At 41.0% G+C, this 15,561-nt stretch overlaps 1 protein-coding gene across 1 annotated transcript in view; it reads left to right on the top strand.

Moving 5' to 3' along the window:
* Window positions 1-15,561, top strand: part of LOC124265896 — a 124,597-nt gene that overhangs the window by 81,961 nt on the left and 27,075 nt on the right. The window contains 20 exon segments of the mRNA XM_046700748.1: window positions 195-322; window positions 487-730; window positions 1,612-1,783; window positions 2,081-2,324; window positions 2,902-3,019; window positions 3,852-4,021; window positions 4,794-4,953; window positions 5,958-6,155; window positions 6,733-6,966; window positions 7,904-8,063; window positions 8,845-9,080; window positions 9,561-9,691; window positions 10,484-10,637; window positions 10,744-10,965; window positions 11,328-11,421; window positions 11,674-11,794; window positions 12,238-12,383; window positions 13,257-13,390; window positions 14,131-14,394; window positions 14,836-15,114. Of these exon segments, the coding sequence (XP_046556704.1) occupies window positions 195-322; window positions 487-730; window positions 1,612-1,783; window positions 2,081-2,324; window positions 2,902-3,019; window positions 3,852-4,021; window positions 4,794-4,953; window positions 5,958-6,155; window positions 6,733-6,966; window positions 7,904-8,063; window positions 8,845-9,080; window positions 9,561-9,691; window positions 10,484-10,637; window positions 10,744-10,965; window positions 11,328-11,421; window positions 11,674-11,794; window positions 12,238-12,383; window positions 13,257-13,390; window positions 14,131-14,394; window positions 14,836-15,114 (3,609 nt within the window).

Genomic DNA, 15,561 nt, shown 5'->3' with positions numbered 1-15,561 from the left:
TCTGGGCTCCTTTTCACTCTATTTTATGAATATAATTTGGGAACTTTTTTTTTTCTGTATACAAAATAGCCCAGATGTTTGTCTAGGGTCTGGGAATACATTTTGCCCCAAAATAGTTTCATACTGACCAGCAAATTATTTTCAGGGATAAAATGAAACTTGTCTTCATCAGCCCTGAACATGTTGTCTTACAGTTGATCTGATGCGAGTGGGCGTGGCCGATCATCCGATCATCATCGACGCGACACCCCCTGTTGCTGGCACTGTCTATGATGGCCCTGTGTATAAACACGACCTCAACTTCACAAAGGATGCAGACAAGGTAGAGATAATATGTCCTGGTATTTTCACACAAGGGTTGAGGGTGGTGGGGTAGCCTAGTGGTTAAGGCGTTCGCTCTTCATGCCAAAGGTCCGGGTTCAATTCCCCACTTGTATACAGTGTGTGAAGCCCATTTATGGTAATCACAAATTTGTATTTCATCAGATCTGTGCAAACTGGTTCAACTTCTACGACCCCGAATCTGGCATATCCCACTACGAGGTGATTGCCTTGAACGATAGTGGTATCGCCATTTCCCAGCCTATCGATGTTGACCACAAGATCCATGAGACCTGCCTGGACATGCCCACTGACCAGCTGTTGGAACACGGCAAGCGATACGCCTTCAGTGTGACAGCCTTCAATGCCGGACATAAGCAATTGAATGTGACATCAACATCAGATGGTGGTAAGTTGCTAAATGAACTCTATTCTTGTGTAAAATAATTTTACAGTAAGATCAGTTATTGGTGCAATGTGATAGATTATATGAGATTAGGCTGTAGGATTTGACTTCCAACTTCTAAAAATGCCACTCAAAGTAGGCTGTAGGGTAATAATTTCTCAACATGGGAATTCAGGGTAATAATTCCTCCCCATGGGAATTCAGGGTAATGATTCCTCTTCACCGGAATTCTGGGTAATAATTCCCCCTCAACAGAATTCTGGGTAACAGTTTCTCCCCATGGAAATTCTGGGTAATAATTTATCCCCAGCACAAAATAATGGACAATTATCAGTTTCTCGAATAGCTTCATTGGAACAAGGGGCAGTGGGGTAGCCCAGTGGTTAATGTGTCACTTGTCACTTCCATTCCCCCGGGTTCAGTTCCCCACATGGGTACAATGTGTGAAGCCCATTTCTGGTGTCCCTCACCATGATATTGCTGGAATATTGCTTAAAGCAGCATAAAACTAAACTCACTTACTCAATCATTTGGAACAACCCGTGAAGGTCCGGGTTAGAATGTACCTTCACCAACCCATGCTTGTCATAAGATCACTAACGTGATCGGGTGGTCAGGCTCGCTGACTTAGTTGACATATGCCATCGGTTCCCAATTGCGCAGATCGATGCTCATGCTGTTGATCAGTGGATTGTCTGGTCGGGACTCAATTATTTACAGACCACTGCCATATAGCTGGAATATTGCTGAGTGCGGTGTAAAACTAAACTCACTCACTCACTCATTTGGAACAAGATGATCACTGCCATGCCATGACTGGAACATGACCTGAAGTACCTGGATGAGTTAAGCAGACAAACCACTCACTACCTGTTCCCTTTCAGTGATTGTTGACCTGACCCCTCCAGTGGCTGGAGAGGTGGTGGATGGACGACGTGCGAACTTCACCGACACAGCATACAGCCAACACGTGGCGACAGTGGCTACTCAATGGAGGGGCTACTCCGACCCAGAGTCTAGCATCAGAGAATATGCCGTGGAAGTACTCAGGGCAAGGTTTGTGTTGATTACTTGATCGACATTTGGGGCGGTGGGGTAGCCTAGTGGTTCAAGTGTTCAATCATCATGCCGAAAGACCCGGGTTCGATTCCCCCCACATTGGTACAATGTGTGGAGCCCATTTCTGGGGTTCTTTTCTTGAACACAACAAAACATTCAAGACATCCACCATGTCCAGTGAACAATTATTTTGGGGAAACATTTTGGTTCGAACATTTTGCAGCATGGAAATATATTGTATGATTTAATGTTTAAATCTTAATGGGTGTCTCTTTGACCTTGACTCTCCTCCAGGAACCTGTCTGACGCCTTCGAGATCTTGAGGAGCTGGAGAACACTCTCAAAGGACATGAGTGAGGTCGAGTGGCACAACTTCCATCTGAGTCATCGTGATGTCATCAAGACAAAGTTGCGGGCTGTCAACAATGCCCTTGGCAGCATCGACGACTCCACTGATGGCTTTGTCGTGGACCTTACACCGCCAAGGATGGCATTCCTTGGAGACGGATCAGAAGCAGGGAAGGATGCAGATTTCCAGGTGAGAGGATGTCTTCAGGGCTTCTTTTGATTGTTTTATCCTTAATGGCACACTCAGAAATATTCAAGCTCTATGACAGTGGTCTGTTAGAGGGAAAATCTGGACTGGACCAGTGGTCGATAATATGGGCAACATCCCACAATGACTATAGGGGGAAATCCAGGTTAGAATTGGTCTTCAGCAACCCATGCTTGTCGTAAGAGATGACTAATGGGATTGGGTGGTCAGGCTAGCTGATTGTATCTCATTTGCAGAGATCAATGCAAATGATGTTGATCACTGGAGTGTCTGGTCCAGATTTGATTATTTACAGACTGTTGCCATATAGCTGGAATGTTTGCTGAGTGCGGCGTTAAACAACAAACAAACAAACCATACATTGACACACAATGAGCATCAAGTTATTATGTGTTCAGACGATCCATTTTGTCAACTCTTACAACTTCCACATATGGAGGTTGCTTGGTACCAATTACCCAGAATCCATGGGACTGGTACAGGTGTAAAACACTGTGTTGTTAATGTGTAACTCATAACAGTGGTGTTAAATCAGCTAATAATATTTTCTGAATTCCAGTTCTCCACTACCACCGTTGTGGCCAACTTCCGATTTTATGATGATGAATCTGGTATTGACCACTTCAAATATCAAGTGTATCAAAGATACCAGGGAAACAAGCATCAAATCCACCCAGGTAAGTGTGTAATACCAAATCTATCAATGCAGTCAGTAAACTGCGGTTATAACAATATCAAAGGTACTGTTAATTCTTTTTTTTTAAAGTTATATTCTTTCTTACTAAAATGTAAGCAAGAGCCTGGGATGAAAATGATATTTGTTATTCAGTCAGTTTGTTTTAAGCTTGTTCATTATAAAAATAGTTTATGGGTAAAGTGATTGCACATAAATAATCAATTATATTTTGATCATGATATGATTTTTTCAAATTTTGATAAATAAATAAGTGATAAATAATTCAAGGTTGCGTTGGTCCACTAAAATCAGTGGTTGATATTGTGTGCAATTACCCTCCCCTTTAAGGTATGATGACAGGCATGTCACCAAGCCTGACCACCTAACCCTATTTGTCACCTCTTACACAAAGCAGTGATGCTCATATTGTTGATGGGGCGGTGGGGTAGCCTAGTGGTTAAAGCGTTGGCTCGTCCGCGCCAAGAGACCGGGTTCGAATCCCCACATGGGTACAATGTGTGAAGCCCATTTCTGGTGTCCCCTGCCGTGATGTTGCTGGAATATTGCTAAAAGCGGCGTAAAACCAAACTCAGTCAGTCAGTCATATTGTTGATCACTGGATTGTCTGGTCCAGGCTCAATTATTTTCAGACTGCCTCCATATAGCTGGAATATTGCTGAATGTGGCATTAAACAACAAACAAACAAACAATGCTGTGTATTTCTGACAGGACACCCGTACTAACCTGTGTTTAAAGATAAAAAAAAGGTGAAGGTTTTGTATGTCTGAAAAAATCTGTTACATTTGAATAATACCCTTTACTGCCCCTTCAGCAACGGGGTGGGACACCATCACTGATCCACTCAGCACCAGCGTGAGTCACACGGGACTTGACATGAAGCCTGGAGCTCTCTACAGCATCAGAGTAGGGGCCGTCAACAGGGCTGGAGCTGTGGCAACATATGACACCAATGGCGTCCTTCTGGACAACTCGAAACCTGAGGTGAGTATACTGCCCAAACTTGATCTGACACAAATCATGGAACTGCAACCTAGGTAAATAAACATGACAAAACAGTTTCGTGTGTATATCGTGTGTTATGAATACACTGTCAGATATTAATCATACATGGTATTTGCAAAAAGGTGAGCACACAAGGGCACATGTCATAAACGCATGCACAGGCAAGTTAAGAGTTCAGCTGAAAAAAACGTGAACATATTGCACAAGAAACAAAAATGAACAATGACACCTATCTACTTCAACACGGTTTGCTGTACAAAGTTGTGTCCCTGATTATTTTCATCCTTTTATTGGTTCTTACTGGCTTCACACTGTTGCTGGCTTCTGAAAACTTCAAAGTGCTAACAGAAGTCACTTTGATTCCATGATGCTCCATGTAGGGTAGGGGGCGGTGGGGTAGCCTAGTGGTTAAAGGGTTGACTTGTCACACCGTTGACCTGGGTTGGATTCCTCACATAGACACAATGTGCGAAGCCCATTTCTGGTGTCCCCTGCTGTGATATTGCTAGAATATTGCTAAAAGCAGCGTAAAACTATACTCACTCACTCACTCACTCACCCACGAGACATGGTCACTCCATCAATCACTGGCTAGAGCAGCCTGACACAAACCTCAGCATGCACTACAAGGGCATCGGTCCACAGAATGAATGAAATCCAAACCAGCATACATCTTTGTTTATCATTATAATGAAGGAAAGGTGTGTATGTAGCGCTGCAATTGTTACCTGTTCTTTCATTATGGTTGCAGATGAAGTGGGTGTATGTTGGCATCTTCTCCGGCAGCACTGAGGAGTTGATCAATGGATACGTCATCCAGTCTGACAACAGTGGTATAATGGCCACGTGGTATGCCACCGATCATGAAAGTGGCATCAGCTCATACTCTATTGCTGTAGGAACTACTGAAGGTCAGTCTGTCACCTGCGTCATGTCCAGTTAAACTAAATTATCTCACCTCCATGTCAGATTGCTGAGATCTGATTGGTTCACATGATGTCTATAAAACACTATGTATCCTGCCTTGAAGGGAAATACATTGCTGTGTGAGAGGATACATCCCATTTTCCCCGATATAAAACAAATAGTCATGACAGGGCTCCAGATAAGGGCCGTATTGGCATATGTACGGATAAAAAGTATGCACGATACGGTAGGAAATAAATTAGAAAACGTAGCAGATACGCACCACAGCAATGGTGTACGGTGTTAGAGTCATTTAAGACGTACGTATATGAAAAAGTATTGTTTTATTGTTTATTGACCTATTTACACAAGACTAGCAATGCTGTGGTGCATATATCAAACAAAACACAAGATTACTGATACGCCATTAAATTCCATTCAGTATTCTAAATGTACTCTTTAGTTTTTCCAGTACTCCTATATTGAACAATAAGGAGTACGTACTCCTGATGTTGAAATATTATCTGGAGCCCTGCACGATTTTAGTGGAAACAGCATATAGGTTCTAAAACAAACCAGGTGATTCAGAGGAAAACTAACTCTCACTTTTCAGGTTATAGCTTCTATAATATTCTGTCAAATATTTTGAAGTATAGATCGTTTGTTCAACCATTGTGCATGTCATTTCAATTCCACATAGCTTAATTGCACAAAAGGAGCACACCAGATATTTTGTTTATTATCACATAAATTAAAATACATATTGAAAAAGTTTTTCTTTGTTTAACACAATCTTCCATATACATGGTGGTGATTTGTAAATAATAATGTCTGAATCAGACAATCCAGTGATCAACAACATGAGCATCGATCTTTAGTATACAATGACATGTCTCAACCAAGTCAGCGAGCCTTACCACCCGATCACGTCAGTCTCCTCTTACAATATTGAAAAAGATTCTTAAAAATACATTCAATTTCTCGGATTATCAGTGTACTTTATTTACAGGTGGAACTGATGTGCTGAACTGGATGGATGTTGGTGCAGAGAAGGACAAGTATATAAATGGTCTGACCTTGACCCTGACCGACCCTGAGAAAATGACCCCTCTGTACTATGTCACTGTCAAGGCCACCAATGGTGCTGGGCTGACCAGTGAGGTCATCACCTCCAATCCTATTCGGGTAGTTGATGAAGATAAGCCAGGTACAGGATATATGGATATGTATTATGATATTGCACATTCATTTTCAAATTGAAAAGTGACATGAAAACATTTGTACAAGAAATCTCCATTGTATGATTCTAACTATATCATAAATGGATTTATAGATCACTTATAAATAGCAAATGTATCAAGTGTTAGCAAAAAGGTGAGCTCAGTCTGCATGCATCACAAGCACATGAAAAGTCGATTGTCCAAAGCTTAGATGTTGATTCAGCAAGTTGACACTAGTAACATTTGCAACATAGACAAACTTAATGGATAGCAACTTCTTTATTTCAAGAGTGCAACCAATGACAACGGGACAAGAATCTGACACTCACAAAATAAAGAAGCTGTTTTCCATAAAGTTTGTCTAATGTACTTCCCAGCTTCTAAAAATGCCACTCAAAGAAGTTTGTTATATGGAATAGATCTGAACTGTGTTGTGTTTTACGCATCACAGGGATACGTTTCACAGAAGAGTGATGAGTGACAACTTTTTGTTTTGTACCAAATGCCCATTTTTTGTTTACAGAACTTTACTCGAAACATGTTATGACATATTTTTTGTTACAGGTGTTGTCATTGATGGTGCTGACTCCACAGAGACAGCATCACAAAGTATTGGTGTTGACATCGACTACCAGAAGGACGCGGGAGTTATGACTGTACAGTTTGCAGGTTTTGAGAGTCAAGAGCATGGCGTGACATATTACGACTGGGCTGTAGGGACAACACCTGGTGGCGAGGAAGTACAACCCTTTATCAAGGCTGGTCTTGTTCATGAGGAGAAACAGTCAAACGTCCCTGGTAATTCATGTAACATTCAACTGCAGCAGACAAGGATTTTCAACCCAGTTTGTTTGTTTATTGATTGTCCCCATGCTCAGCAATATTCTGTCTTTGTGACATCAGTATGTAAATAAGGGGTTGCATACAAGTGAGTGAGTTTTACACCGAGTTTGGTTTACACCGCTTTTAGCAATATTCAAGCATATCAGGGTTTACCAGAAATTCCACTTCACACATTGTACTCATGTGTGGAATTGAACCCATGTCTTAGCGTGACGCAAGCAGGGACGCCTTTAACCACTAGGCTACCCCACCCACATTACACGCAAGACAGTAAAGTGATTGGTATCGTGAATAACTGGATGTCTGGTCCAGATTGGATTATCTACAGACCACAGTCATATAGATGGAATATTGCTGAGTGGGCCATTAAACAACAAACACATTAAACAAAATTGATATCATTAGTATCGATCTACAGAATTGGAATGAACTGACCTGACATGCATCAACCAAGTCGGCAAGTCTGACCAACCAATCCCATTTGTCAAGTCTATTTTTTTCCTTACTTATCAAAATATCCTCCCCAAACGCATTTCCCAATCATCTGGATTAAAAGCAGAGTCCATAAGAAATGGATAAATATTCACAAGCAGTACATAGTATATGTTTAACATCATCTGAGTCCCACATGTCTGATTCCTGTTGGTTCAAATCCCACATATGCCCAGATTATGAACTTGAGTTTTCAGCAAACTTATGCTCACCAAAATTGGTAAGACTTGCATCTACCAAATGCGAGATGGCAGATCGTGATCTGAAATACTGTTCTAACCAAACTTACTCAAAAGCCCATGGCAATTAGCGGTTGTCATGAAACAGCTGATATTCAGATGACACAGCCAAGTTGCCTCCACAGATGGGATACTTACCACATCATCCCTTCCTGTTCCAGGTTCTCTGAGTTACGGGTTCGGCCAGGCCGTGCTGCCCCTTGTCCCCAGCATCAGCTACTACACCACCATCAGAGGCATCACAAATGCCGGGAACATCCTCGAGTCAACATCAGATGGATTTGTTGTTGATCAGACTCCCCCAGTTATTAACCTTGAAAGGTATGTTGGTCAAAGTTTCCACTGCACTTTATCTTCAAAAGTAATTTATAAGGGAGAGAGTGACAAGTAAGGCAGGTCACCTGGCTGTTTGCGCTGGGAAAAGGGCAAACTCGTGGGTGAGTGTATTTTTATATCAATCGGGAACTTCAAGGGATTCAAGTGTTCCACTACCATTCGCAAGGGAAAGGGAGATAAGCAAAGATCATGAGTCAGGATAATTATAAAAATATCAATTTTACTTAAAAAATTACATTATTTTAAACAATGAGTAGATTATGTTTAAGTGTTGATAAATCTTCAAGAAAAACTTATAAACCAAAATAAAACCATGAGTAGGTTAGATTAAGTGTTGATAAAAATATGGTTTGTTATGACTGATGGAAACCGATGTCTGTTAATCTTCAAAAGGTGTTCTCACATGTGAAAAATGAGCCACCAGGATGCATTGGTGAAATGAAAGGGCAACTCACACTCACTGACAGAAGACGCTTAAAAGAATCTACATAATTGGCCAACAACCCCGGGTAGTGAGGTGTGGTCAAAGTGTTAACTCAGCAACTGAAGAGTTCAGTTCCCCACTTGGCTACGATGTGTGAACCTCATTTGGGTGTCCTCTGCCTTGATATTGCTGGAATGGAAGAGTTGAACCTTACTCACTCACTCCAACAAACCAGGAATAATAATTATTATCAGCTTTACAATGTAAATATTAGTATCAGAAGCACCTAAAAATATAATAGTATCATATATATTTGCATAAACACTGTTCTTCTTCACCAAGTTTTGGTTCCGAGAGCAACAAGTCCATGCTGACGCCAAGCACCCTGCTCTACCAGACAGAGGTAGATTCCATGACCACATCATGGAGAGTAGAGGACACGGAGAGTCCAGTCAAGAAGATGTATTTCTCTGTGGGGACCTACCCACATGGTGCAGATGTCCAGGCCAGGACAGAGGTGGACCTTCTACCATCTGGGGATGGGGCGCTGCCCACAGGGGTCAGTCCCAATGCCAAAGGTTAGCACTGGCTAGTTCTGTTGTGGACATTTTGACTCTTGTATTGCTTTGGGAGGAACTCTGCTCAGTGTCCTAAAACTCATTCTCTGGCCTCTTCGATTTTCCACCACCTATTGTTTCGATTGGTAAGTGCAGCCAGGAGTATTGATTTGATAGACAGTAGATTGATTAGTGTGAATGATGTTCACCTCATTATACGAAGATCCAGGTTAGAATTGATCTTCAGGAACCCATGTTTGTCGTAAGAGGCAACTAGGATCTAGACTACAGGATCAGGTGACCACATGTCTACGTATCCCAATTGAGTAGATAGATGCCCATGCTGTTGATCACTGGATTGTCTGGTTCAGACTTGATTATTTAGAGATCGCCGCCATATAGCTGGAATATTGCTGAGTGCAGCGTATCAGTAACAGTTATCTGAGTTGTTAGTATTATTAATTTACAATGAAACAATTCCTTCTTTTCTCTTTGACTCAGGCAAATCCAACATCGTGACTGTGATTGCCGAGAATGAGCTTGGGCTGTCATCTAGTATTATCTCCCCTTCATTGGTGATTGATACCACTCCACCAACAGAGGGTGTGCTGAAGTGTCCAGGTTTCATACAGGTGTGCCTCACATGATATTTTTCTTTCTCATGCCCTATTTTGTTCTTGTTAATTTGACTTATTCCTGAGTTCAAAATATATTATTTTGCAAATGAAATTTGGTGTAAAGAATTTACAAATAAGCTTCAAAACACTGTTGAAAGCGTCACTGAACAGTAATCCTTGATAAATATTGTGTGAATATTTAATGCTGGGTAATTAGGTACATTTCTTGATGCACAGGGTGGTGGTCAGGTAGCCTAGTGGTTCAAGCATTTGCTTGTCACGCCAAAGACCCGGGCTCGACTCCCCACATGGGTACAATGTGTGAAGCCTATTTCTGGTGTCCCCCGCCATGATATTACTGGAATATTGCAAAATGCGTCGTAAAGCTAAACTCACTCACTCACTCTTAATGTATAGGAAGCAAGACAACACATGTATATTGATTGTATTTGCCTGTAAGGACTTACATACAGTAATGATGGGATTTTGGGTGTTTCATATTAGAGAAGCAATGACAATCTATTAATTACTATGTTATGGCCTAAGCCATGGTGTAAAAGTTGATTTTAAAAAACACTGGCACAATTGTAAATATCTTTGTACAAAAAAATTCCAGTATCAAGGTTTATGCCAAAATTGTAGTTAATTTATGGTATTCCACACGTGTGTGTAGTGAGTGAGTTAAGATTTTAAGTTGCATCGGCAATATTTCAGCCATATCATGACTCGTGTGTGTGTGTAGGTGTGTGCTTGCATGCATGGGGATGCACAAGGGCCATCTTCTTCATGAATGTGTTTTGTTTTCAGCCACTGTCTGCCCTAGAATGCACATGGGAAGGTTTCTATGATGCACAGAGTGAGGTACAGGAGTTCACCTTCACTGTGGGATCCCATGAAGGTCTCGAAGATGTCCTCGCACCTGTCAAGCTGTCCGGCCACGTGAACAAGTATCTGACCTACGGTACATAGAAATAACATCATTCACATGTTTAAGAACGCTTTAAAATCATAGTGACTGTACTAATAATAATGAAAGTTTTATCACAATAATTTTGTGTTTCCTAAAGGTCTGTCACGAAAGGCAACCCATGGTCAGACGTACTATGCCAAGGTTACAGCCAAAAACACTGTTGGGATGACTGCGTCTGCCATCTCTAACGGCATCAACGTTGACAACACACCTCCAACACAGGGGACAGTGGTAGAGCTTGGGTCAGCCTACATCATCAACGTCACAGATCCCATCTTGACTGAAAGAATGAATCCTTACAGTTGTGACTCAGGGGAAGGTATGTGAGGATCGTTGGTATGAATACAGGAAAACTATAAAGACATTTTATGTGTGTTACACTGAAACCATGGGAGTCCAAAACCCTCTTTTCTGAGCATATAATTTTCACAGTTCACTACAAATGCATAAAAATATAGGTTTGATTGGATTTGATTCTTGTTCAACTTTGGCTTTACTGTCTTTAACTCTGCATTATCAAACTGAACATGTTGTTAAAACGCCACTTGGCAAAGACAGAACTTCTTTATAATTTCCCATGTTGAAAAATGATGATGTGTCACACGGAACTTAGGGTTTAACGGCTAACTTCAACAATTAAACACTCCTGGGATCCTCCAACACTTAATCCTTCTTTTACAGACTGCATGAGAATTGACGCCACCTGTCAAGAGTCCTTGTCAACAGTTCTTGTTGCCTGGGCAGACTTCACTGATGAAGAGACAGGGATTGTCAGGTAATGTTGTTAAGATTATGAAGAGTGTATCAGCTTATCATCCAATTAAGTCCAAACAGGACCACTTTGCCATATGTATATGTATCGTTTTGATGATAATGATTCATGATGCTGGAACTCCCAAGACAAAAGAAATCCAAGAAAAGAAAGATGACAAGGGAGACAATTCTGGATAGTTACCATTTTGCCCCCAAAACAAAACTTAAATTATATATATGTTTGATTTGGTAAAACTAGTGTTTGTATATTCAGGTATGAGATTGCTGTTGGTAACACACCTGGAGGTGGCCAGTTGAGACCCTTCTTTGAAGTTGTCGACATCACGAAGAGATATATGTCAGTCACAGGACTGGCACTGAAAGGACAAAGACAGGTAAGCAGAGTGTTAAGTCTTCCAAATGTTATCTTACACAAGGAGTCTCGTTCAGTTTTTAAAAGAAATTGAATTGCACTCCTGATTTCTTTGCCCACACTATTCCTTCACAATGTTAAGTTGTCTTGTCAGGAGTTTACTAAAACGTTTTTGAAAAGACTCTATCTGGTCTCTGATATCAGCAACTGAAATTAGGTTTACATTGTGCAAGGGTCACTCACTTGATTTCAATTCATGACATAAGTACAATGTTCAAATTTAATTTTTGTGATCATTTCACATGATAAAGTATGGCATTAGCATTTTGTGGATCTAGACCCAGAACCTGCGGAAATCTAGTCTTGCTTCGTTTAGCTCTAGCATTACAGAAAGAGCTTGGCAGAATGGAAAATATTATGGTTCAGGGACTGTGAGACAGACTAATTCTTCTGTTTATGTTGCAGATATTTGTGACTGTGAAAGCCACCAACGGCGCCGGCCTCAGCACAGTGTCAACTTCCAATGGTATATACATGTCATACCTCAGTCAAGGGCAGGAGCCCATCACTCATGTGGGCGTTGTAGATGGTGGAACCAGCAATGGTGATCTGTAAGTACAAACCAAGTGGTACTGGAGATATGGTTGGAACTATGTGAGAGCTTGTGTTAGTATTTTCATCATATACTACTAAAAACAAGTTTCAGATCACTTGATTCTTTCACATTACTTCATTTAATTTGTCTAGACATATTTACTAATATTAGTGGACACAGCAATTATAGATGTGAGTGAGTTTAGTTATTCCGCACTCAGCAATGTTCCAGCTATACGGGGTCGGTGGGGTAACCTAGTGGTTAAAGTGTTGGCTCGTCACGCCGAAGACCCGGGTTCGGTTCCCAACATGGGCACAATGTGTGAAGCCCATTTCTGGTGTCCCCCGGCGTGATATTGCTGGAATATTGCTAAAAGCGGCGTAAACCTAAACTCAGTCAGTCAGTCCAGCTATATGGCGGCGGTCTGTAAATAATCGAGTCTGGACCAGACAATCCAGTGATCAACAGCATGAGCATAGATCTGTGCAATTGGGAAACGATGACAGTGTCAACCAAGTCAGCGAGCCTGACCACCCAATCCCATTTGTCACCTCTTAGACAAACATGGGTTACTGAAGATCAATTCTAACCCAGATCTTCACGGGTCTATTCACGGACGGCTATGGACATATAAACTATACATATATGCGTCAATTAACATAAAAACATATTTATTTTTTTAAATACATAAATACATCAACAATAATAACATTGAAAAAAGAAACCCCAAACAGACTCAGTGATATCATATACAGCAAAAACATTGACATCAGTCCATCCTACCCAATCAGGAATGAGCAAATTAAGTCATTAGGTTTATTGAACCCAGAATCAATAACTTGGTTAGTCAATCATTAGTCAAAGAATCATGCCATTTTTCAATTGACAGTGACTTCCAGGCCAGTCTGTCCAGTATTAGTGCCCAATGGGACGTGTCTGGTGACCCTTGTCCAGTGAGGAAGTACGAGTGGGCGATACAGAGGGCTGATGGTCATATCGTCCAGGCGTTTGTGGATACAGAAGGTAGGTGGACATTATACAGTGAGACCCTCTAATCCAGACAGTGACTGTCTGAAAATTTTTCCGAATTAACAAGATTCTGGAAAAATGGATACTGATTCTGTTATCTCGCTTCAGTTATATAACAGATTTTCTGAGAAGGAGGAAGGGTTTCTTGTATTGTTCCGCATTGATATTTGTAAAGCTTGTTATTGCTTTGTCAAGTCAAGATATGAAGGGCTCTGCAGAGATAGTATTTATGGTGAGATGAGTCCAATTTAGTTTTGATTCACCCTAACATATGAAATGGTAAAAGTATGAGAAATTATTTGCATCAAATTGGGCTTGACAGTTATTTCTCGTGTTAATGCTTTGTTGATATTATATCAAGACAATATGGGATATGGGTTAAGATTCTGGTGTGGAATAAGCTGTGATATGCCATGTGATAATAGAAAGATTGATGATGATGATGATGATGATGATGATCTGCTTGTATAGCACATAACTCCAAAGGCTAAAAGCACTGCATTGCTAATAAATCCCTGGTCAGTAGATCAGCGTTCAATGTATTTTACACTCTCAACTCCCTGGGAAATACACAATATACAAATAATCATTAATAACTAGTATTTTTCAAATAATATATTTTTTATTTAGAAACTTGTCATCTCAGGAATGTTAATCTAGATATGTTATAATGGAAATTAAACTCCTGGGTTATTAGAGTCCATATGTCAATCTGAACGACGAAATGTTCCCAGGTCGCACCTATGGTACCAATGATGAAATGGAGATGAAGAACAAGGAGAGATACTACCAGCTCCTGAGAGTGACCAACGCCCTGAACTTCACCTACACACTCAGGTCAAATGGTATCACTATCGAGGAGGACCCCCTTCTCCCAGGGCAGGTCAATGATGGCGATGTGGTCGGCTTTGACCTCGAGTTCTTCAGAACCAAGACAAAGATCAGCGCCAACTGGGATAACTTTGGCAGCGACACCACTGTGGGCACCATCATTGCAGGTATGCAGAGGGTTAATAAGCTGTAAACATCACAATTAAAGCAGGAATAGACACCATTTGTCACAATTAGCCAGGCGCATCAGTTCAGAGTAATGGCTTATGTAAAGTAGATTTTGAGAAAAAAACAACCAGTTTTGGACAAACAGAGTATATATCTATATATTCTATATATGGTGGCAGTCTGTAAATTTTTGAGTCTGGACTAGACAATCCAGCAATGAGCATTGATGTATGCAATTGGGATACAATGATATCCCTTGAAATGTGGAATATTACTTATGTTTAACTGTCAATTAGTTTTTTAGTGTAAAATTGAGTATCATCAAATGTGTGGTGTATGTGAGCATGGAATATGTTGTGTTATGGTATGCTAAACAACCCCAACAATACCCTTTGTACAACCATGTTGTGCTCATTGTTTGCTGTCGTGCTATGTTTCAGACAATGTAGTTCCTCAGGGCAGTGCAGGAAAGTCATCAAGCCAGGAAGTGGTTTACTATGAGGTTGCGGTAGGAACCGACCGCCGCTTCCCCAAAACACGTGACAACATTGTGCCCTTTACAAACGTGGGACTCAACAAGACTGTGACCTTCTTTGATCTTGACCTTACTCCAGTGACTGCCTTCTATTACTTCACTGTCCGAGCACACAGTAGTTCTGGGTCAAAGGCAGAGGTCACTTCTAATGGCTTCTCAGTTGGGTTCGATGGAGGAGTTACAGGTAAGTAGTGGTAGCTTTGATGTGAAATAACAGTGAGTTTAGTTTTACGCCGCACTCTGCAATATTCAAGCTATATGGCAGAGGTCTGTAAATAATCCAGTCTGGACAAGACAATCAAGTGATCAACAGCATGAGCATTGATCTATGCAATTGGGATATGATGGCATGTGTCAACCAAGTCAGTGAGCCTACCCAATCTGGTAGTCTCCTCTTCTGACAAGCATGGGTTACCGAAGATCAATTCTTACGCAGATCATTTACAGTCATATAGCTGAAATAATGCTGAGTGCGATGTTAAACAACAACCCAACCAAACCAACCAAGATACTGGGTCAGAGTAAACCACTGACTGACTGACTGAGTTTGTTTTTACGACGCTTTTAGCAATATTCCAGCAACATCACGGCGGGGGACACCAGAAATGGGCTTCACACATTGTAAACCAAC

This window comes from Haliotis rubra, unplaced genomic scaffold (assembly GCF_003918875.1).
Source record: "Haliotis rubra isolate DU_JTF1 unplaced genomic scaffold, ASM391887v1 Scf122, whole genome shotgun sequence".
In the NCBI taxonomy this organism is placed as follows: Eukaryota; Metazoa; Mollusca; class Gastropoda; order Lepetellida; family Haliotidae; genus Haliotis; species Haliotis rubra.
This window is presented reverse-complemented; position numbering and strand designations above follow the sequence as displayed.